At 44.4% G+C, this 25500-nt stretch overlaps 1 protein-coding gene across 7 annotated transcripts in view; it reads right to left on the bottom strand.

Moving 5' to 3' along the window:
• TLN2 (talin 2) overlaps positions 1–25500 on the bottom strand; it is a 502016-nt gene that overhangs the window by 18492 nt on the left and 458024 nt on the right. For all 7 annotated transcript variants that reach the window (XM_044925074.2, XM_044925075.2, XM_044925072.2 and 4 more), the window contains 4 exons: positions 23361–23546; positions 19479–19586; positions 7347–7452; positions 6349–6473 (listed from right to left, as the gene is read on the bottom strand). In XM_044925074.2, the coding sequence (XP_044781009.2) occupies positions 6349–6473; positions 7347–7452; positions 19479–19586; positions 23361–23546 (525 nt within the window). The remainder of the gene's footprint in view (positions 1–6348; positions 6474–7346; positions 7453–19478; positions 19587–23360; positions 23547–25500) is intronic.

Below are 25500 nucleotides of genomic sequence, written 5' to 3'. Positions count from 1 at the left end.
GCCACTAGCATTTTGCTTCTGATTTTGAGTTGAGAGGAGCTGGAGGGGAGACCTTACCTGTACTCAAACACCTGAACAGTATGTGAGCCAGGTCAGCTTCTCTTCTGGAGGACCCCAGCTGGGTTGTCTTTAGGACTACCACGCTTACTAGTCCTAATAAAAGGGAAACTTCTCAGAACCACGGGAACTGCCAAGAGACCAGAGCTGGTCAGCTGGCCTGGTCTCCCCAGGTTGATCTGGTCCCAGGGGAAACTCCAGGGAAACAGTCAACAGACAAAGCAGGTGCCAGAGAGAAAGCGCTGCCAAATGGTTATGCCAGCCACCTGGGAAGGGACTGGCCTCTGCACCCAGATGTGGAATAACTGCATGTTTCTGCAACATCTGATGGACAAAGTCCAAGCTTGTCCGATTAGTATTTTGGGAGCAGTTTTCCCACAGCAGCCACCACTTTCTTTAAATACCACTGGAATAATCTTTTAACTGCTATTTCTGTTCTTTTTTTCCTGTATGTCATTCCAGATTTATGCTACAGATATCTATCCATCCATCTGTCCTTTATCAGTGGAGAAGGCAATGGCAACCCAGTCCAGTACTCTTGTCTGGAAAATCCCATGGACGGAGGAGCCTGGTGGGCTGCAGTCCATGGGGTCGCTAAGAGTCAGACACGACTGAACGACTTCACTTTCACTTTTCACTTTCATGCTTTGGAGAAGGAAATGGCAACCCACTCCAGTGTTCTTGCCTGGAGAATCCCAGGGACGGGGGAGTCTGGTGGGCTGCCATCTATGGGGTCACACAGAGTCGGACACGACTGAAGCGACTTAGCAGCAGCAGCAGCAGCATCCTTTATCAGAATCTACTAATTGCGCTTTCTATTTGATAGAAAAATTCTTAAAGATGTGTCAAACTCTTAAAAAAATATATAGGCACTCGAGCGTCTATCTAGGAAGCATGGGTGAAGAACAGATGACAGGATTTTTCCAAAGATTTAATTAGGTAGAATTGTTACACTGTAAAGTCATGTGACATGAATCCTGTGTGTGTCTGAGGAGGGTCTGAGAGACCCACTGCTCTATTTGGTGGGGAGTCATGTGGGAATACATGCTGACTAGGGGCCCCACTCACCTTTACTCTTCCGCCCACCTCACGTCTCCTGGCCTGGAAGCAGCTAGTGGTACAGGAGCTCAATGTCCACTGCTTGGTCATAGAGAAAATGCTGTATCCTTCTCCCTGAACATCTGGCTGCCTTTTCCCATTTGCCCAACTAATCAGTAGAGCCTGTTGGTCAACAGCAAAATGTACCCTAAAAAGATACATCAATTCTAATGTAGGGGCTTCAAACTTCAAGTCCTTTTAAACTGAGCTTTTCATTATTCAGAGCAGCTTGCTGTTGCTTTTCCATGACTATCTGTCATTTTGGCAAACAACTTTAACTGGGCTTAAAACCCAAAACAACGCCATCTAGCGGCGTGAAGGTAGCATTGACTATGGCAGCATCTTGGCTGGCATATAGCTCTCTTCTCAATGAGGAGGATCCCAGGGACAGGCTCCACTTCCTAACTCTGGAAGCTGGGGCCCCAACACTGTATTGACCTCCCCTGTGTCACCACTTGTCTGCTGCTGTGACCTGTCACTAGGCAGTCCCTGCCAGCAGCGTGGGGCTGGCTTTTAGACCCACCAGAAGAGGCTTTCCTAATCCACCTGTACACACCTCTGGCTCACTATCTTCATAGAGTAGTGTCTGTATATTCAGGAGTGACCTTTACAAGAGCGCATCCTCTTTGCTCCAAAAATCGGAGCCATTAGCACAAAACTTCCCCTTTCAGAAAGCAGAGTTTTAAGTCTTCTGTTGAAAGAGATCAGAATGAACTCACATATCCTTCACAGGCTCTTCTAGGGGGAGGAGGTCAGAGCTAACCGAGTTAGGCTGTTACGTGCCAGGAAAAAATGTTTCACAATCCCGAACTTCCTGTTGCACCCAATTAGGCTATGAAATCACTTTCTGATTGTCGGCATATTCTAAATATTATCAACCTCTTCTGACAAGTTAACCTACAACAGGAAACTCAACAGACAGAGTATATTCCACACTGAGTTATCTTTATTAGATATATTTCATCCCCAAGGTTTATATAAAGCCCAGTGACTCACCATCCATACATTTGGTTTGGCTGATTTGGTTTATACGTTTTGTTACTGTGGGTGGAAAGCAACGTTACAGAAAGTTGATTTGTGCTTGAATTTTTTGCTGAAAGCTTGATCGTGAAAATTACTAATTTCTACATTGAAGATCAGGATAAAACTGAATTAAAATGAAACGTAAATCTAGATGTGTCTGGAGGTTATAATCCTGACCCTGTATCACAAACATGGTTTTTACTCCCCCACATTGAGCACAGCTTTTAAGGATTCATCATTGCACAAAACTAAGCTATACATAATACCTAAGCTCTTATGAAACGTCATTAATTATGATTTGTTTCTATAATAAACAAAATAATCTAGCAGTACAGATACAGGTTTTAAATGCTACAAGAAGAAATGGAATATAACAAAAGAGATGTAATGAGTAATCTACTTCTGATTCTAACATATTCTTTCCTGTTGCCTTATAAGCTATATTAGGAACCCCCGGAGACAGGGCAAGACACTGTAGGAATATGTTTGATATATAGTTGGATTAAATAACAACCTAATATATCAAACATATCACACAGAGGCCTGCAGAAAGGCATCCAGGTCTGACTGAGCTGAGAATGGGGCACAGCACTGCAAGCTGCAGCCACGGGAGGGGGTGGGGTGGGGAGGGCGCCTCTGTGGCACCTCCGTTACCTGTCTGTGGAGCACAGGTGTGTCTGCAGGTATGGAAACGGCGCCATCAGCGGTATCCTAGGCACATGCACCTGGGCTCACCGACATTCTCATTTTGCCTTTATACCATCTTTCCAAGCAAATGGTGGATCCAAAGATGCCAATTTGTTACTTGTGTCTGGGTGATTCCCGGTAAAAAGAGATGCTTACATTTTTAAGGGCCCAAGCTGGGAATATACCAGGAATCATCTTTACAAACTCTGGATCATTCTGTTTTTAAAACAGGCAACCTGGGAATGTGGTGGGCAAAGCAACGGAGATGAAAACAACTGCCCATCCCCCAAACTCCCTCAAAGCAGTGGAGCTGCTTCCCAGGGACAGAAGCAAAGCACATTCACCCAATCTTGGGTGCCTGGGGTTTTATGTAGTTACCAGGGGCAGAGGTATAGCAGGAATGGCCTACTTACCGAACCCTGAGGATTTGGAATTGATTGACTTCCATTTTGGAAGGGGATGGGAAGAATTGGTTGGTCTCAAAAGACTGATTGATTATGATGTCAGATTGGGATCTTTTTTTTTAAACTGGGGAGAAATTCCTTCTTGAAGTCAAGAAAGATATTTTATTTTATGCAGGCATTAACCACAGAGGAGATGGCATTCCCAGACAGGCACAGAATCTGGTCTTGGGTGATGGGTTCTTCAGAATGGGTTTATAGATAACACAATCCATGTGGTGGGAACCTTTGTCACTGGCTGGAGTGAGATTTTTAATCATTTTAAAGATTCAGGAAGGGCCAAATACTCCTTCATATGAAGATGGGAGTGACACAGTGTAGGTACCCCCAAGGAAGGGACTCAAATCAACACTTATGTCAACTGTGACCCTGGCTTTCCTTATAAATCCACACTGTAAACAGAAAGGCTGGGTGATCCTGGGGCAGCGGGGGAACGCACACTGGCCCAGTTCAGCAGTCATCACTAACTTTTTAAGTGCTATTATTTTTAAAACATTGTCTTATGAAATTTTAAGACATAGACCCTCCCACCACCCCAGTCCCACCATCATTCTTACACATTCCTCACCTGTCTCCTTTATTCACAAGTGTTTCTTTTAACAGAGTTGTGATCATACTGAGTACATGACTCCACATCCTGTTTTCTTTTCACTTAATATTATGCCAGGAGCACCTTCTTCATGCTACACAGACTGATCATCCATTATTCTGAACAGCTACATACTCATCCTTCAAGGAGACACTCAGGGTCACCTCCAAATTCTTGCTGCTTTGAATAGGATGAAAGGAGCAACTCTCTCACGCACACAAGACTTTTATCCTCTCTGGATTTCCTCCTCCGGACAGATTCCCAGAGGTGGGATTAATGGCTCAAAGGGTATGGGTAAACCAAAAACATCCCCCATGGGACTGCACCAGAGTTCCTGATACTAGGTAGGCCAAGAGGACTGGAACAGGTTAAACTGCCACCCAGAGCCCATGCAATGCTGCTTCTAGCTTTGTCGAGGTCACCTGACTCTGGCAAGTAATTTGCCTCTGATTCCACATCCCTAGAGCAGGGATGCTAATGATGCTGCCTTGTGGACTTGTAAGGACCAGATGAGTTAATCTATGTAAAATACCTAGGAGATTGACTAGCATGTGCTTGGTACTCAATCAGTGTGAGTTTTTTTTTTTTTTTTTTTTTTTTTTTTTTTTTAAGCTAAGGCCATAAGCTCATGGATCCATGGAATAACTTTTGTTTCAGACATTTCCTAGGACGTAGTAGATAAAAGTTCCAGAAGTGCATTTTTGGTGATAGTGATATTACTAAGTCTTATGACATGTCAGACACTATTTCTAAATTATCTAATATGTTATATCAATAATCCCATGGGGTAGGAACTCTAATGACCTTGTTTTTCAGATCAAGAATCATGAGATAAATCAAGAGCTGGACAGAGGGGAAGCAGAATTGAGAGCAGACAGAGCTCGGGAAGATCCTGCCGAAGGACAACAGGACTGGGGTTGAGACAGCAGCTCTTAGAGCTTGGGAAGTGCTGGGGTAAATTAACGCCAGGCTGATTCTCAGGAGAAAGAGCAACTGACACGGCTGCAGCACCAGCAGACGAAGCTTTCCTCAGAGGACGGGAAAGCATGTGGCAAATCAGAGAAGGAAAAGGAAAATGATTTAAGTTTAAGCCTCAAAATCGCAGTTAATGGCTGCCTGCTTCTTAGCTGAAAGAAGTTTTCCACTCACATTGAACGTATTTTATAAAGCAGAAATAAAGTCAAGTCCAGAAGATGGAGTTGCCCTTGCCCCTACACTTAGCTCTGAAGTTTGCGGAGAAAAACTTGGTTAAAATCTCGTATCACCTAAGACCCTCAGGTTAAGGCCAGTAAAGAGGACCTTGACAAACTCAAAAACTAGAAGCTAAAACTCTGAACTTAGATGAGAAATTCTTAAAAAGGCCTTTACCAAATTTAGAGTGGCAATTAGGAGACTGGCTCTAAGAATTCCAAGGTTTTAAGAAGGTTTGCAAACTTAATAGATTGACTATATGCCCATGTCTATTTCACATACATCATGAGCCCAAGAACTGCTTTTGAGCACTTTGGTGTATTTTAGTACTCAAACTCCACCCTTTGTTTTTTTTTTTTTTTTAAAGGTATACTTTTAGGCATATCTAAACTGGAAATCCAACTTTTTTTTGAGAAGAGCCAGATTTTACTTCCTAATGTATGTGGGTCCTTGGAAGGGAGGTGAGGTTATCAGCAGGGACTTGCTTGATTAGAAAGATGGTTCCCTTTGGTTCCACCATCCTCCTGGTGAAGACAGCCATGGGGGAGACGGGATTATGGTTTCTTTACAGGGTTGGGCTTTGTCCCCCAGACAGCACCAGAGAACCGTCTTTTTACATATTAATTGTCCTCTCTACTGCACTACCTTAAAGTATCTCTTTCTTTTAAATGACTTTCTCTTAACACATATTTATGATCTTAAGTTCTCAGCATTTATCTAGATGACAACCATAGATGGAGAAAACATGCCAGTTAACCACAGTCTCCAGCATGTACTGAAAAAAGTCAGTTACTGGGTCCACTTTTGAGGTTCACATTGCTCTCTATTGATTTTTAAGGAAAGGAGAGACCCAGCATTGCTACTTTTGCTAAAAAGCATTGTGGAAACCAGAAAATTACAGGGTGACAGTCTCACATTCAATTACTGGGGCTTTCTACAGAAAACATCCAATACCTGATTCATATAATAGTGAAACAAAAATCACGATTTTGTTTCAAGAAACACCTGGATTCTTCCTCTGGCTACCCAAAGGTATTTCTTGGGGTGGTTAACCTGAAAGACCCACCCTTGGGTTTTTTCCATACCCTGTAAAAAGGTGCTAGGCAGGCAGAACAGGTTTGCAGGTTACTAGTTCAAGCACAGGTAAGGACATGAGCTCCCTGCAGCCCACCTGGCTCCACTCACAGCCATCCACTGGAAGACCTACTGACATCAGATAAGCAGCCACACATGGACACTCACTTTCGGTTTTGCTCTTGGCTTCAGTTGCTCTAACTTCTTAGCAGCAGCCTCAATGGATGCTGCAGCCCCCAGTAATTCTGTTTCTGCAATGACGGTTGGGTCTTCGGGATCCACCCACTCTGTTCCTAAAATCAGTCCAAAAAGGGTCATTCTTTGTAGCTGTGGAACTCAGAGCAGTGACTTAATTGCAAACAATATCGGGATTTGCATGCAGGCATGCTCCATAAGCCGACCAGCTGCACTCTCCTAAGGGATGTTCTCCCCAAGCTCTCGTAGAGATCAACTGGGTGCAGTGGTCGCCTGTCTGATCCTTGTTTTCCAACCCAGTTGTACAGACAGCCCTACCACAGAAGCAGCCATCAATGTGAGCTGCAAAAATCAAGATCTTACAGACCGAGGCTAGCTTGAGTTTTACTCTGATTTGTAACTTAAAGCTCATGAATGCAAGTCAGCATCCACAGGAGAAATGAGATCATGCTGAGCACAGAGATTTGTCATTCTCTTCTGGGAACTCATGAGGATGAGTTCCCAGAAGAGAACAACCACTCCCCTCAATGCAAACAAAGGGAGATTGGTTAGAAAACCCTTCGTGGGTGAGCTGATTGCTTCCATGTTAACCATGAAGGGGTGTGTAAACAATGTACCCAGATAGCACCATTTCTAAACATGAAGTGTATTATTTAAATAAAAATAAATATTCAAAGAAAAATACAGAAGAAAATGGATGGCAAGACCCTTAAGAGAGAAGTGAACAGTTCTAGATGGATTATGCCATTTATGTTGAAGCACTTAATACATAACTTGTATTATGTATGAGAAAAGACTTGTTTTCAGAAGGATATTACTTTTTAAGTCTAACTCTACTTCTATTTGCCTTTAAAAATTTCCTCACTCTATTCCTCTGGCTGTCAAGAAAGGCCTGTGTTGGCTGCACATCTTCTCTGCTCAGCTGGCTGTCCAGGCTGCCCCACAGGATGACATGTGAGAATCCAGCCTACCTTTCATGGCCTCTGCTGCCTGGATGAGCTCAGTCACGGCGCCAGCCACGCGCTTGGAGAAAGCAGCCAGCTGGTGCTTGAGTTCTGGTGTTGGTTTCTGAAGAATCTGTGTGAAGAACACGTCAGACATGTAAGGAGGATGGCAGCCATTGTGACAGGAAGCCCACTCTTGCTGGTGGATGCAGAGCTGGACCCCCTGGTTTGAAGTTGCAACTCTGTCCCTGAGTGACTTCAGAAACTTAGGGGAAACACCCAAGACTCACCGGCCTTCAGTTTCCTCACGTGAGAAATGAAAAGTTGGGGAGCAGGGGTTTTCCTAAGGTCTTTCTGACATACTTCCCTGAGACCATAAGGGAGATGAAGTTCTTAGTTGTCCTTTTGTTTGTACCTAAAACAAATCTACACACATGAAAATTACCCAAGGTGAAAGAATGCTCTGAGTGAACATGAAAGCCCAAGGCCACAGGTCATCTGGTGCTTGTGACAAAGCAAATATGGGGCCAGAAGACACGTGTGACTCAGGTGGGATCTTGGAGGGAAAAATCCCCAAGAGGAGGGCTGTTCCTAAAAGGACAACTCATTTCCAGGGTTCTGACTGCAAGCTCTCCTGGGAGAAGTCCTACGGACTTTCCTTCTTTTAAACCTAGCTTCAAGGGGCTTTAAACTTGCTTTGTTTTTCCTTTTTTTTATGGTGTTAAAAAACATCCTAAAAAATATAACCCTAATCCAATTTAAAGGACATCCTCAGCTGATTTCTTCCCAAATTAATTCAAGAACAGAACTATGAAACAGACGAGCACCCCCTACCATCCTCCCCCCATGGATTTACATCTGACTTACACCATCTTCTTCCTCCCTAATCTTGAAACTTCCTTCTTTCAGTATTCTTTTCTGCATCTCTTACCCATGCTTTACAGGGGTCATGCTGAGATTTAGAAATGCTCAGGTATTCAGGAGGATAGCACCACTCCTGATGACTATAGACAGTTTCAGAGCCTCTGAGCAGTAGACAAAGCATGGGCTTTGGCTTTGTCAAACCTGCGGTTCAAACCTGGCTTCACCTGCTCCTGGTTTGTGACAATGGGCAGATTACTAACCCCCCTCAGAACCTGTTTGCTTATTTGTAAAACTGTAATAATGTTTACTCCTTAGGAGTGGCATAAACATCAAACGGAATCACACACAAGAAGTATCTTGCACAATGCCTGGAACACAGTAGGCATTCATGAAACGTTAAATTCCCTTTTTGGTGTCCTATACCCTTTTCACATGGCCAGGAATTGTACTCTTTCTCATGAGTTTGGAAAATATTTCTTTTGAATCCAAAAACTATAAGAGAATTTTAAGAGAAGCTTGGTGAAAAATCTGGGGTTGGGAGAGTTAACAGGGTTACACATTGACCAGTCCCAGACATACCAGTGCATAGAAGACATTCCAGTCCCAGACATACCAGTGCATAGAAGACATTATGTTATACCCTTGAACTGATCAGTCAAAGATTCTTGAACATCACTTCCCAGGCCTCTATCCCTACCCTCCTTCCTCTGGCACTCTTCTAAATTTTATATTTGTTACTGTTCTGAGTTTAGCTGTTCTGTTTTTCTCATTTCCTCACCCTAAGACCTACCTACACATGTCACCATGCAGATATTAACTCAGTACAAACCTGTGAATGACTGAACAAATGAATGAAGTACAATTGTCTTTGTTTATAAATAACATGAATGTCTACGTAAAAATTTCTAAGGCATTTGTTAAAAAAAAAAAAGGAAAAAAGGTAAAATAAATGAGTTTATTAGCAAGGTCACAAGATATAAGGTCAATCTACAAACACCAATTGTATTTCTACATATTACCAGTGAGTAAAAAAAAATTTTCACTGCCAATATGCTACTACATATTAGGAGTGAGAATTAAATTTTTTAAAAAAGCAATACCATTTATAGTAGCATAAAAATCATGAAATACCTGTTAAATTTGATAACAAATGTGCAAGATGTGCATGCTAAAACTATATTGTTGAAAAGATTAAAGAAAACCCACATAAATGGGTATATATACTATATTCATTGATTAAAAGATTATTGAGATATCAATTGTTCTCAGATATCTCCATGATCCTAGCCAAAATCCCAACAAGATTTTTTTTTAAAGATACTGACAAGATGATTCTAAGTGTATGTAAAATGCAATGGACCTAGAACAGCTAAACCATTTTGAAAAAGAACAAAGTTACAAGTCTTATAATGTTTGATTTCGAGACTCATGATCAAGTTGTAGTAGTGATCAAGACAACATGATATTGTACAGATATACAGATCAACGGAGCAGGAGAGAGTCCAGAACTAGAGTCAGTCGGCCATATTGGTTGACTGATTGAGAACAGGATAATTGTGTCAACAAACGATGCTGGAACGATTGGGTAGCCATAGGTAAGAAAATGAACCTGACCCTTTCCTCACACTACATGCATACATGAACTAGAAATGGAGTAGAAAGCTGACTGTAAGAATGAAAACTGCAGAACACAGGAAAATAACCTTAGTGATCTTAGCTTCTTAAATAGGGGACAGAACACATAAATTATGCTTTAAAACTTTAAAAAGCAGGAACCTGCGAGTTTGTCTTAGAACCTTAAAAACATCACGCTGCATGAAAGAAGCCAGTTACAAAAGACCACACGCTGTATGATTGTGTTTATATGCAATGACCGAAATACGCAATTCATCAGTTCAGTTCAGTCGCTCACTTGTGTCCTCCTCTTTGTGACCCCATGAATCGCAGCACACCAGGCCTCCCTGTCCATCACCAACTCCCAGAGTTTACTCAGACTCTCGTCCATCGAGTTGGTGATGCCATCCAGCCATCTCATCCTCTGTCGTCCCCTTCTCCTCCTGCCCCCAATCCCTCCCAGCATCAGAGTCTTTTCCAATGAGTCAACTCTGAGGCATAAAAAAGATCAGTGTTGGTCTTGGGCTAGGAGTAGGGCTGAAGGGAATGAGGAGGGCTAAAGAGCATGTGGTCTCTTTTTGGGAAGAAGAAAATGTTCTAAAATTATTATTATGGCCATAGTTGTACAACTCTTAAATACAGTGAAAATCAAGGAACTGTATGACTTAACTGGAAAAGTTTGTCATATGCCAATTATATCTCAATAAGGTTGTTAACAAGAAGAGAATTAACTAGGCAGCCAAATGAAAGAAGAAAGCGAGGAAGCTGGTAGCAAAGTATGTCACTTCAGAATGTGCCTCTTTGGCATACAGATTGCTTTCAGTTGGTTATTTTGAGAAAAATCAGACACAGGAGATGCTCTGAAAACAGGGAAGTTACCCTTTGAAAGGGAAATACACATTTATAAAAGAAACCTCCTTCTCTGTACCAGTAAGAGAAGGCTGACTCAAAATCACAAGAGAATGCTGTCAATGAAGACGGCTCTGACTTGGACTTTCCCCAGTAGTGTAATGGATAAGAATCTGCCTGCTAATGCAGGGGACATGGATTCGATCCCTCTTCTGGGAAGATCCCATAGGCCCAGAGCAACTAAAACCATGGGCCACAACTGCTGAGCCTGTGCTCTAGAGCTCACCAGCCACGACTACTGAGCCTGCATTTTCTAGAGAAGCCACCGAAACGAGAAACCCATGCACCACAATAAAGAGTAGCCCCCGCTTGCAGCAACTAGACAAAGACCACGCAAAGCAACAAGGACCCAGTACAGTCCAACAAGAAAAAATGCTCCGACTTAAATCTGCTAACAATCTTAACCCTCATTAACCCTGCTTTTCCTGACCACCTGCTCCAATCAGCCTCTTCACACCATATATACCTCCCCCCCCCCTTTTTTTTTTTTTGCCTAAAGGCAGTATATAATCGGGTGGCTTAGGCCAGTTTGTGAATTACTCGTTTTTCCCTTGGGTAGCTTCCATTTATCCATGGGGTACACATGTGAATAAAATTTTGTTTGTTGTTCTCTGGTTAATCTGTCATACTATATGCGATCTCAGGCAAGAACTCAGAGCAGAAGGAAAATTGTTTTTCTTCCCCCACACTGGGATATAATCCTAAAAATAACTTGATAACCTTGGTGTACAATCTGCCTGCAATGCAGGAGATCCAGGTTTGATCCCTGGGTCAGGAAGATCCCCTGGAGAAAGAAATGGCAACCCATTCCCATATTTTTGCCTGGAGAATCCCCATGGACAGAGGAGCCTGGCAGACTACAGTCCATGGGGTCGCAAAGTTGGACACGACTGAGTGACTAACACACACTTGCAAACAAACATTCAGTTCTTCCTAAATGTTTAACATTTTAGATATAAGACATATCTTAGTTGCACTCTCATTTTTACTCAAGTTCTATCTGCACTTGTTTGTTTTCGGTCTGCATTGCTGTCATTTTTCTCTTTTTAAATATACATTTGTCTCCTGCTGCCAGACACTGTTGGATTTCCTTGGTGGCTCAGATGATAAAGAATCTGCCTGCAATGCAGTAGACCTGCGTTCAATCCCTCGGTTGGGAAGATCCCCTGGGAAGATCCCCTTTGGCTCCTCGCTCCCCTCTAGTGGGCACTGTGCATCTGCATTATATGTTCTGCCCAAGAGCAGAAATAGCTGCTCAACCATAAAGATCAATTTTTCTTCTTCTGATGCCACCATGTAACTCCTTTAGAAGATAAAATTCCTTTCTCAATCCTGTAAGGGGTCACAATGACCCACTATTCACACCATGTTCATGCAGACTTCTTTGGTGAACTTTACGTACAATGTCAACATACCATTTCCCTTAAAGATAGAGATGGATGCAGAGTAGATTGTTTAGACATTCTGAGGAGATACTGGGCCACACCTAAAGAAAGTTCTCAGCTTAAATACTTACAACCTTATTAATGCTACCAGCATTAATAATTATTTGTATTCTGCCTATTTTACAAGATTATTGTTTCTTGCATTACAAAATGTGTGACTGAGCTTCAGATAAAACTAATAATGACTAGGTGAATTGAAACGATTGACCAAATATATAGTGCCAGGACATCAATGACTGTAACAGTGTAACTCATGATATCAGAAGAAGAAACAAGAGGGAACTGCATCCTGGACCATAACAGACTAGTAAGACAGGCGGTCCAGAGGCCTCTGGTTACTGTTAACAGGGCCTGGTCCTATAACAGCACATTGAGTGGCCTATCAACAAAATCCTGGCCTGACCTGTGAAAGAGCATTTCTAGTGCAGTGGCACAAATTGGTCACAAAATGCCTTCCAATCTCTGGTTGCAATTAAAACTGAAAGGGAAGGGAGTGTAAAATAAAGAATGTTGCCCCCCATCCAGGCCTGTAAGGATTAAGTCATTCTCCACTAAGTTACTGACCTATAATACATCCTCAAAGAAACTTAGGGCAAGGATGAGGCCTTTTGTGCTCCAGGAAAACTGACTGAACTGGTCCTCAGAGAATTAGATATTTTCAGGAGATTTTAAAAATGAACCTGAATTCTTACATCTTCTTATACTGTGAAAGCACTTTAACTAAGATGTCTATTTCTAGTGACTAGCAGCAAGCTTCTCCCGAGATGAGTGCTTAATTGTATGTACTCTCTTTGCTAAAACCACATATATACTGATGCCTGCCTTCTCACTTATCTCTTCAAAACAGTTTTCAGAGCTCTCTGAGAGACTAGTCTCCCAGGATATAATCCTCAGGTTCACTCAAATAAAAATTTTCATTTCTTTCTTTGATTGACTATTAATGTTTTTCACTGACATGACAAAGAACTCATGCCTAGAAAATATAAAGAACTCTAATCAATAAGACAAAAATCCAATTAAAAAGGGCAAAAGATCTGAACAGAGATCATCTGGGAAGATATACAGAAGAAAAACAGGTACATAAAAGATACTCCATGTTGTAAATTAAAACCGCAGTAGACTTCTCTGGTGGTCCAGTGGCTGGGACTCCATGTGCTCAGTACAGGGGGCCAGGGTTCAATCCCTGGTCAGGGAACTAGATCTCACATGCCAAAACTAAGACCTGGTGAGGCCAAAATATATAAATATTAAAAAGAAACCACAATAAGATACCACTTCATTACCCACTAGAATGGATAAAATTGAAAAGACTGACCATTCTAAGGGCTCACAAAGACATGGAGAAATGGGAACTCTCATAAATTGCTAGTGGAAATAACCACTTTACAAAAGAATTTAGTAGGTTCCTAAGAAGTTAAAAATATACCCATACTATGATACAAATACTCCACTTTAATATATTTATCCAAGAGAATGAAAACATATAGGCAAAAACACATATATAGGATGCTCTTAGCAGCTTTATTTTTAACAATCAAACCTGGAAACAACCCAAGTATCCATCAACAGGGAAACAGATTAGAGAACACCATATAACAATAAAAGGGGTCAAATTACTGCTACACATAAGAATGTGGATGGAATTGAAAATACTGATGCTGAGTGAAAGAAGCTAGACAAAGAAGAGTACACACTAGAGGATTCTTTTATATAAAAGTCTGGAAAGTGTAAGCAAATCTATAATAACAAAATGCAGATCAGTGGCTGCCTGGAAGTTTTGAAGAGTAATAGATATACTCATTGTTTTGATTGTGGTGATGTTTTCACAGATGTATTCAAATATCAGCACTCAAACGGTAAACTTAAAATATGTGTTTATTGTATGCTAGCTATGCCTCAATAAAGCTGAACAAAAATGAAGGGTGTGGTAGGGAGATTCACTTAAATCATCCTAGTAGAGTGGTGAAAGACTTCTGTCTTTAAAAGAACCTTGATGGAAAGAGAAAACCACTTCTGTATACACTCTGGCTCTAAGAAAGGGAACGGCTCTGACAACAAAGCACCCTATTTAGACAAGGCAGAGCAAAGGAGTTCTATTTTTATTCTGCAATTAAGTCAACATGATTTCTAATAGCAGGAAACAGAACAGAATTAAAGTGCAGCTAGTGAAAGTGAGGGTAATTTTAACCCTGTCAAAGAGCTCATATTGTAGGTTAGCAGCAATATTGAACTGTGGTCGCTGCAAAGGCCAACTGGCTGTCTCTCATCCTGCAGTAGAAATCCTCCATGACAAACCAGCTAACAGCAAATGCAGAAGGCCAAAACTGCTCAAACAGGCACAGCTAAAGCTGCATAAGTAGCTCCCAGGGCAGCAAGGACAGGGTTCTGCCTAAATTAGATCCCTCTATTTATAGACTGATAACTGGATTCTCAAACAAACAAACAAATCATTCCCCAAGGAAGGGTTCTCGATTTGGAGTTTCTAAATTCCCAAAGGATGGAGCGGGGTGTCTGGGAATCCTCCTAACAGTTTAAGGGACATTTGTGTTTATGTGCTGATGTTTCTCCTATGAGGGTAGGGAGATGGCAGGAAATGGGCTTTTAGCTAATTCAGGGAGGCCCAAATCCATGAAAGGTTAAGAAAGCTGAAATCATGATAGTTATTCGTGCCTCAACAGAGAAAAAAAGGAGAATGGTATTGGTAAAGGATATAAAATTAATTATTATTGAGAGTTTTTTTTTAAACAAAATAAGAATCTGAAACAAATAAGACAAAATATTAATTAACAAAGTTAATTATAGATGGTAGACACACAAATGTTGACATGGTTTTCTGTGTTTGAAGATTTTTTTTCTAAAGTAAAACTAAAATATACAAATCAGCCAAAACAGGTGAGGAATCCTTGACTCTAAGATATTTGAACTGAACAAGCCAAAGCAGGATACCTTCTCCCACATTTTCTTGTGTCTAAATTTAAGAAAAACAGCCCCTAAAGAAGATAGCTGAACTTCTCTGGACCACTTGAAAGTGATCTCAGTTTATTCCTCTAAATTGCCAGACACTTTCTCCAAGTGAGGAGGAGGGGAGGATGGGGAGTATGGTGTGTGTGTGTAAATCTCTAGTTTTCACTGCTTTTTAATTCACCACTCTCAAGTAGCTTATCTTAGTATTCTTTCCCTCTACCCTAAAGGTAATTTCCAAATAAATGTAATGTCTTCTCTGAATTTGCAATTTGGCTTTCTTTATCTGACTCTAAGTTCCCTCAGAAGTGAACACTAGTGTCTATGTCTGTGCATTTCCATTTTCTTCATTTCTTCTTGGGTCAGGGCTCCACCAGCTCTGTCCTAAGCAGTCTTATGGCTCATGGTCCTCTCATGTGGAGGGCTTCCCTGGTGGCTCAAGTAGTGAAGAACCTGCCTGCAGTGTAGATGTGGGCTCTATCCTTGGGTTAGGAAGATCCCGTGGAGAAGGAAATTGCAACCCACTCCAGTATTCTTGGCTGGGAAATGGACAGAGGGGCCTGGCAGGCTGTGGTTCATGGGGTCAGAAAGAGTCAGACATGACTGAGCAACGAAGCACGCGCGCCTCTCATGTGGAACAATCTTCCTCATACTTAGCATCATATTAGCCCAGATTTCTTTCAAATCTGTTTGGAGAAGGAGTGAGGGCACATGAGGTGAAATGTGAGCTTAATTTTAGCTGCAGGACCAAGGAAACTACCACTATGTGCAGCTTGGAGGTCAGAACGCTGTCACAGAGGTTCCACCGTTTTCAGTCAGGAACTGGTATTTTTCATGTTTATGAAAATGAACATTATCTGGATGTTTCCTTCCTGTATTTTTATTGGAAAATATCCTTTATGGAATATGTGCAAGTCTCTAAAAAGACAAAAATATATGAGCTAATTTTTTAAAACAAATATTTGATGTGATTTCATTCTTATCTCCTTGGACATTAGAACCATCAGCACTTGTCACCATAAAAAGGCAATAACATCCTTCTTGTAAAACATGAGACCAATTCTGTATGCTGTATAAAAGTTTTCATGTCATCTAGCTTTTTTTCCTATTAGTGATTTCAAATTAGCACCAGCGTTTTTCACACCGTAAATCTCAAAACAACTATGGGTAAACAGGACATTTATACTTCTACTTTACTTAAGGGTTACAATGATAATAATTGTATAGAAAAATAAAAAGAAATTCGGGTGGCAGGCTTCTAACAGACACATTGACCACCACATAATCAACCAAATTAGGTTTGAAAACATCAGGTTTCAGAGTCCTGCTTCTTTAGTAAATATCAGGAAGAACTAACAGAAAACACCAGGGAAGCATAGCTAGCTGTAAGGTGCAGTGGTGCTCGTGGGTCCATGAAAAGAAGCGAGTGGTCGCTCCCCTATTGCCAACCTCTGGCCTCACATGAAACCTCCCAAATCACAGGTGATGTGGAGTCTCCCTGTGGAATGTGTCCTTCCTGTTCCAGAAGAACCTGCTGATTATCACTAGGGCTGATGCCCGACAGTCACTGTGTCCGTGCTAAGTCGCTTTAGTTGTGTCTGACTCTTTGTGACCCTATGGACTATAGCCCTCCAGGCTCCGCTGTCCATGGGATTCTCCAGGCAGGAATATTGGCATGGATTGCCATGCCCTCCTCCAGGGGATCTTCCCGACTCTGGGACTGAACATGCGTCTCTTACGTTTCCTGCGTTGCCAGGTGGGCTGTTTACCACTAGCGTCACCTGGGAAGTCCGACACAGTCATTAAGTGGCCATAAAGCTGGGGTCTCTGAGTGTGTGGCCTGGGAACGGCTCCTAGGTCTTCCCTCACATTCACTGAGACCTGGAATCCTGGGCTTCTTCTTGAGCAAAGAGGCCGACCATTCCCCCTGGCCCCCACCCCCAGGAGGCCTTGTCTTCTGCCACTAACACATGGAGTGCAGGGAGAGGAGCTGAGGAGACACGAAGCGCCTTGGTGGATGCCGCATCTGGTTCCCAGGTACTGGGAGAGGGGCTACAGGTGGCTTAAGGTCAAGGAGGGGACCCTATGAGGGCTCCCTTTTCCTTCTCCTTTGGGAAAAAATTCTCAAAACAAGTGCAGGTACCTGTCCTTCCTCATGCAGACAGAACTCACCCGGGACTAGGGGGGTAGGAATCTTGACATCTTCACTGTTTGCCTTGAAGGCTGCTGCATCTGTTCCATGCAGCTTCATGGATTTGGCAAAGATGCCACTGCAGGTGGGCCCCAATGCAGTAACATTCTCATTAAATGGTTCACCAAGAGCAAAGGTGTGCAGGGGCCTGGACCTACTAACCCCGAGTCAGTTGTCAGTCCAACACAGATATGGACATAGGAGTGGGAAAAAATATGGATTAACCAAGAAACGGACCTGGAGGAACAGGTGAAGTGAGGATCCCTCCTGTGAGTAATAGGAAGATGCCAGAATTGTGGTGCTGGAGAAGACTCTTGAGAATCTCTTAGATAGAAAGGAGATCAAATCAGTCAATCCTAAAGGAAATCAACTCTGAATATTCATCAGAAGGACTGATAATGAAGCTGAAGCTCCAATAATATGGCCACCTGATGCAAGGAGCCGACTCACTGGAAAAGACCCTGATGCTGGGAAAGATTGAGGAAAGAAGAAGGGGCGGCAGAGGATGAGATGGTTGGATGGCATCACCGACTCAGTGGACATGAATTTGAGCAAGCTCCAGGAGACAGTAGAGGACAGAGGAGCCTGGCATGCTGCAACCCATGGGGTCACAAAGAGCAGGACACAGCAACTGAACAACAAGGAAGTATTAAACGACCGAGACAGAAGTCAAAGCATAGGCGAGACAAGGAGAAACAGGGGGTCAGGCGAGAGCGCCCACTTAGGAAGCAAGGTGGGCACTGTTGCTGTAGCCCCGCACCTCCGCTCAGCCAGGACGGGCACCTTCCAGAAGTATTTCAACAAAGTGTGCAGCAGGCGTGAGCTCAGCCAGTGCCCTGGCCTCCCCACAGTCTCACTTAATCCTGAATAAGCTGCCTGTCTAACATCTGAGCAAACTCAAGCCCAGATAGATGGCAGTTGTGGAGCTAGTTTCTTGGCAGAGCCTGAATTTGAATTCGAGGTTCTGAACCTTAGCCTAAGACTGTTTCCACTATGCTTTCTAATGTTTGGACATAACAAGATTCCATGTGTCCAGAACAGATCGTCTCATCAAGAAAATGATATCTTTTGGAAGCCTTACTGGCTTCATTCTCTTTACACTGAATTTCCTGCTAAGTGTGCTCATGGGCTGAAAACTTCAGTCCCAACACAGAGAGCTGGTTTGGCTGAGGGAGGCTTGTGCCTGCGAACGCTGACTGACCAAGATGTTCTCAGCTGGCTCACAAGCGATATACTGGCTTCTGCTCACAAGTATTCAGGCTTTGGGAGCCCAATGTGAGGAACCCCAGACTGGTCACTCTAACAAAAGATGCACTTTTGTACTGACCACAGTTACTGGTGGCTCAGTGGTAAAGAATCTGCCTGCCTATGCAGGAGACGTGGGTTCGATCTCTGGGTCAGGAAGATCTCCTGGAGAAGAAAATGGCAACCCGCTCCAGTATTCTTGCCTGGAAAATCCTATGGATAGAGGAGCCTGGTGGGTTACAGTCCATGGAGTTCCAAGGGGTTGGACACGACTTAACATGACTACAGAACAACAGTTACCTGGGTGAAGAATGTAAGTAATGCTCCCTTAGAAAACCAAAAATGCTTAACATCAGAGGGAAATTTAAGTTAAAGAGAAGGCACTGAAATGCTAGGATGGGGACAGCTGAGAATAGTAAGTAGGACATGATCCCAGGTCTGTCATTAGTAGCTGGTAACCTCAACCAGGAGGCCAAACATCTTTGTCTTGGATCCTTCCTTTGCCCTGTGAGCCGCATGTGGTTGCATGAAAAGAGAAAAATTTCAATGCCCAGAGAATCAAAAGGCTTGACAGTCTTTGAGGTACATGTGTTGTATATCTGAAATTGATGGATCTTTTTTTTAGGTTTGGGAAGAAGCAAAAGTAACGAAGGGAGGGGAGCTACCGTCAAGTCTCTCCTGGGGTGTTGTTTATGACTCCTGAACAAACTCTCTTCCAGACCTCCCCAAGTTCTTTTGGATTTGAATGGCACCTCTCTCCAGTCTACACCTGTATCTTGTGAGTTGAAGCAATGAATTGTGAGACGCTTTTTGGCTCCATCTAGTCCAAGCCTTGCAAGTGGAGCTTGCATGAAGCTCTAAGTGGGATTTTCCCAAGGAAAGGATGCTTAGCTCCTCCCCAGCCCCAGCCCTGCCCACGCCCCTCCTCACCACCAAGACGTGCTCCAGGAGGTCCAGGTAGCCGAGGGTGCACTCCGTCCCATACCGCAAGGCTCTGGTGCGCACCTCCTCACTGACGTCAGGGTGGAAGGAAGCTTGCTGGAGAAAGAAAGCAATGTCACCTTAAGCCAGGAAGAACCAGGAGGCAAGTGGACCAGGCGGCCACGTGGTGCTGTACGTCCTACCTGTTTCCACTTTAGGTTCTCTGACAAGTTTGTGTCTGGCTTTTTCCAGTGCCAGGGGCCAGACAAAAGCAAGTGAATCTGGCCCCTTTTTTCTTCCTTTCTCATCACGCTGACGCTCTCATCTTTTATTGAAAGGAAGAAATTCCTCACTCTGTGACCAGACCACACTGCAGTCATAGCCAGTCTCCTGACCGGGCCCACTGGCTCCTGGGAACCTTCAGAGAGAGAGCTCCCCAGCACCCTCAAGGTGCCATAAATAACTCACATTATACATGTCGAGATAAGCCAACCAGGACATATGGTTAACACAGCATCTGGCTCCTCTTATTTTTGTACTTGTGACCTGCTGACTTGAGTTACTCAAGAAATATCGTTTCACATGGCACGTCCATTCACAGGGCCACCAGATGAACTACATAACATCCAGTGACGTTTGAATTTTGAATAAATAATGAAAACTTTTAGCTTAAGTATGGGGCACCCTGGTATGGTTTTGTTTGTTTTTTTTTTTGCTCAGTCTGGCAATCCTACCCATTTAGCCTTTCCTCCTATAACTTCACTCTGGAAAGAACTTGAAGGGGCTTACAAGAATACAAAAAACAGAAAACTGCAAAAAAAAAAAAAAATCACAAGTCAGGACAAACACAAATCACGCCTTAGGATAAAAGGTCAAGGCAGAAGGGGAAGAGTGACCTGTCTCCATGCTTCCTCCAGTCAAATCCTTCTTCCCCGGGATTGGGGGCTATTTGGAGAATACCTGGGACTTCTCCTCACCTGGCCCCCCAGTTTGAGTGGCCAGCATCTAGCATTTATGAGCCTGGTTTTATTCATCTGAGAACTAACAGGCCAGGCCTTTAACTCCTTCCACACTTTCATCAGCCTTGCTCCCCCGTGTCTCCAAGTGTGAGGACAGAGCCCAGGTCTGGTTCAAGGGGGAAGACAGGGGCTATGATGCTCCTCTAGTAGGTAAGCACAAGGCCCTCATTGAGAGCTGTGTGGGTGCTGATGGTCACTGCTGGTCATCACTGCTGGTGCCTCTAACTTGACAGAACCCTTGGGTTATTTAACTAGCAATAACCAGAAAGTCACATCATTTGACCCACTAATTCTACTTCTGGGAGTTTTGCCTAAGGATATTATCCAAAGCATAGAAAAAAAACCCAAAGATGCCCAAAGATGTTCACTGAAGTTGATGATTAAGGAAAGTGCAGATAATCTAAATAGCTGATAGTAGGGGAAAGAGTATATTCATTAACAATGTATTTCATGTCATTAAAGAATCAGTTATAATGACTTACAGTAACAAACAGTCATGTAATGTTAATTGTAATTGGAGGTATGAAGTTGTGTCTGATAAAGACATATGAACATGAAAGCACGCTCAGAAAGAAATACACACTGGAATTAACCGGGGGTGTAGGGAAGTCTGTGTCCCCACTGGAGCAATTAATGCAATCCTCCGTGTCCCGTAAGATGAGTCAGTATGGGTCCTACCCCACTTCTGTTTCTGCCCTGGCTGCCCTGCTCAGCCCCAAAGGCAGTGTTCAAATACGGCCATGTAGCCCTCTGCTTGGCACAGAATTGTTCCTTCTTGGCCCACCAACTGGCATGCCTAGTTTTCTATCTATTTACTGCACACCTTTTCTGGAAAGCTGCCTCATTTCCTTTCTGCAAGGGATGGGAGATACCAGAGACCACAGGAAACGTAGGCATCATTAAGTCCTGTCCTGAGAGGAGTCTCCGGGCTCAGCAGTGACCCTTGTCATCAAGTCTGGTGTTGGCATGTGAAGCTCTGGCTGAAAATCAGGACGGCTTGAGCCAGGGCGAGATCATAATGAAGAGTCAGGGCTAGGCCAGGGGCACCTGTACTTTAACCCTTAACCTCTTCCCCTGGAGATGGGAACACAGGGGAGGAAAATCAGAGCTGTCTTCCATTTCACATCTGTAACATGGAGACAGAGGTTCCCGTTGTTCATCAACCATGGTGACCTTGATCTCTGTGACTGGGAGGCCACGAGGAGCAGAAACAGACTGGCCCGGAGCTCAGAAGGTACGATCTCAGTTCTGGTTCTAATTGTGCGACCTTGGTCATGCCACATCACCTCTCCAATCAAATTAGAATTCCTAATTAGAAGAATTCCCTTACTCTACCCATCTAGGATCGATTCTAAAACTATGAGGTGCTCTGCATGTGAACCGTGGTGGTGCTCACTAGCCTATCTGGCTGGCAAATACTGCAGTGATGGAGGTTATAACCCAAACGGAATGATCACTTCTGCCAGGGTAGATCCCATTGAGTGCATCAAAACTGTACTTGGGAGACTTGCCCGGTGGTCCAGTGGTTAAGAATCTGCCTTGCAATGTAGGGGACGTGGGTTTGATTCCGGGTCAGGAAACTAACATCCCACATGCCAAGATGCCAAGGGGCACTCACGCCCTGATGCCACAGCTGTTGAGCCCATGCACCACAACTAGAGTCTGCGTGTCGCGAGGAAAGATCCCCCGTGACGCGAGGAAAGATCCCCCGTGACGTGACTAAGATCCAACACAACCAAATACATAAAAGAAGTAACATAATAAAACTATACTTGGGGCCTGAGGAGAGAAACTCCCTGGCCCAGCACGCGTGGGACTCGTGACAGCGGCCCCACCCTCTTGTCACCCTCTTCTCCTCCCACCTCCCCTCCCCCGCACCCTGGGGACCAGGAAATGCAGTGCTGTTCCCCACACCCAGCCCTCCAGCCTGACTGCCTCGCCCTGCCTTTGCCCAGGGACACCAGCCCATCCATCCCTGCTGAGGAACAGGAGAAGCCATTGTCTGACCCTGCACCAGCTCTCCCCACAACTCACTTCACCACAGAGAAGGGCCTGTTCCCAAGGACCCCAAGGTGCAACAGCTGCTTTTCCCCTTCTGTGGTTCATCTCCATCTGCTGACCAGGGTGGTGGGGGTGGGGGGATGAGGGGTGGGGTAGGGGTGAGGTGTCACTGATCCATCATGGGGAGAAGTCAGGGTTCCAGGGACATGGCTATCCCCAGAAAGGTGCAGGACTGGGGTGGGGCTGCTCAGTGGGAGGTGGGGGGCCTCTTATGGCTCCTTGGCTTAACAGATGTAAAGTAAAGTGAAAGTTATAAAGCTCAGGTCTCCCCAGCTCTCTCCAGCAGCACCCGCTCAGGGCAGCCGCCCCTGCTATCTCCCTAAGGGTCGGAAGAGCTTCCCCAAGATGCCTGGTGCTATTTGGTTCCTCTAACTCACTCCCTCACCCAGTCATGGCAATACCCTTCCTAGCACAAAACGGCTGATCAAGGAAGCAGATAAGGGCGCAGGCTGACGAGGGGTGCAGTTTCTCTTTGGGGGGCCTGGGACAAAACCTCACAGTCCTGCTCCACTACTGCAGCCCCTATAAGAAGGTGTCCCCCACCTATTTAGGAAGAACTGAGAGATGAAGTGGGAGGGCAAGTCAGCAGACCAAGTCCATGCCCTCTTAAATACGAAACTCCCTCCAGAGTGTCACCTCCCATGGCTGACGGGCACACCTGCCATCAGTGTGCACTCTATCACACAGGCCAGGGTACTGAACTGCTCACTCCTACACATGGCCAGTCCCTCTCCTTCTCCAGACTGACTGCAACAGCTCAGCCATGACAGAGCACCACCCTACCCACCCCAATCAACGCCAAAGCCTTTACCTTGCAGGCGGTCAACATGTCCGACACGGCCTTCCGGCTCAGATTGGCAGTGGCTATCACGTCCTCCTGTCGACAAGAGTTCCCAGCGGCCACAGCTTTGGCCGTTGCCATGGTGATGCCTTTGGTCATCCTGATGGATTCTTCAGGTGAAGACGTCTTCTCAGGTACCTCTTTTGACTGGAATACCTGGAAGTGAGAAATGGAAGAGCTGAAAAAAGTCAAAGAGGGAAGGATGGAAATAACACATGCTTCCCCTACTGGCTGCAGCAGTGTCTGAAAACTGAGCCAGCTATGGGAGGAAACTGGTCAAACGGCAGGAAATCAGAAATGTAACTGGAGTACAGTAATCATTCTTGCTTTCAAAATTCCAGCATGGATAAGCCCCACACACCTGTGCAGCATTCCTGGGGGGAGAGCGTGGGGCGGAGAATGATCTACACTGTTAACATGCTTGCCTGCAGACACTGACACTCCATGTGCATTAACTCCACCCCTGGGGTGGTGGGGTAGGTGGACTGTGCAGCTTCCCAGATCTTCTGGCCCATTCCTGCTGATACCTCAGTGGTCCCCAGAAGCTCCGCAGCCCTGATGCTGGTTCCAGAGCAAGACTGACCTGGATGAATCACTCTGGACCCAGCTCTCTCTCTTAAAGACAGTGTGAGGCTGGGGAAGAATAAAGCATTCCATTTCTTCTACTCTCAGCCTGTCTTACAAATATAAAGGCCTAATTGTGTGGAGGTGTTCATGTCGAGCCTGCCACCGTGACATTGTGAATTATTTAACAACACTCATACACCTTTAGAGAAGCTGAAATACATTAGCCATGGTAAGTGAGTATCTCACTTTAAAATTCCACCTGCCAGTCAAGCCAACCATTTCTGCTTCCAGCCCATCTGCCACGGTTCTACCATGAGTGATGGGTCCCTGCATACGAGGACTCCTGAACCAGGTGGGGCTGCTCTGTCTTCACTCCTTGTTGTTGTTCAGTCGCTAAGTTGTGTCTTTGCAACCCCATGGGCTGCAGCACACCAGCCTTCCCTGTCCTTCACTACCTCCCAGAGTCTTCAGCCCTAGGCAGCCATGTTTGAGCCAAGATTCAGAAGGGAGGACCCAGCTAACATCCCTGTCATGTGCCAATCAGCGTCAAACATCACTAACCCCCTAAAAATGAACAGCAGCAATCTACTGCCCAGGACCACCCCTTAATGCTGCAGTGTGATGAGCATGGACAGAGCCCTCCACACTAACATGGGCCTTGGGGCTCATGCTCCTTTGGGAACCTCCTATGTTCATGGACGTGCATCATCTGGGTCAATTCTTTTTTTTTTTTTTGATCTAGGTCAATCCTAGGCTGACCATGTGTAATATCCCAGGAATTACAAATCTCTTCCATTGCCACTATTTGGCCCACCCACACCTGTCAGAATGTGTCTCTAGACTTTTGATAAGAAACCCCAGCCCAGGGACTTCCCTGGTGATCCAGTGGTTAAGAAACTGAGCTTCCAATGCAGGGGGTGCGGGTTCCATCCCTGGTCAGGGAACTAAGATCCCACATGCCATGTGGTGTGGTATGGCCAAAAAGTAAAATTAAAAAAAAAAAAAGAAAAGAAACTCCCAGCCCATGTAGGCAGGCGAGAGCCAGGCAGCAGTCTTAAGGATACTGCCTGCAGTTTTTAGTTTCTTCTTTGTGTGAGAACTAGGCACAATGGCAACCAAGGTTGGAGTCATTAAAAACAGGACACAAGAACCCAAGTCTTCACCACTAAAACCCAACAGAATTGCTCATCTCTACTGCTTCCCAGATGGCACTAGTGTTAAAGAACTCGCCTGCCAATGCAGGAGACAAGAGATGTGGGTTTCACCCCAGGGTCATGAAGATGCCCTGGAGAAGGAAATGGAAACCCACTTCAGTATTCTTGCCTGAAGAATTCCATGGACAGAGGAGCCTTGAGGGCTATAGTCTGTAGGGTTGCAAGAGCTGACATGACTGAAGCAACTTAGCACGTACATACTGCTGACCCTCAGGAGCTTGTGGCCTTTGCAGGTGACTCTCTGAAGACTCCTCCTTCCAAAAGAGAAGCTGAATCTGTGAGCAGATCTGCTATTAAAAAGGAACCTCAAATGATGGCCCATGTTGCCT

Source organism: Bubalus bubalis, chromosome 11 (assembly GCF_019923935.1).
Source record: "Bubalus bubalis isolate 160015118507 breed Murrah chromosome 11, NDDB_SH_1, whole genome shotgun sequence".
Classification (NCBI taxonomy): domain Eukaryota; kingdom Metazoa; phylum Chordata; class Mammalia; order Artiodactyla; family Bovidae; genus Bubalus; species Bubalus bubalis.
This window is presented reverse-complemented; position numbering and strand designations above follow the sequence as displayed.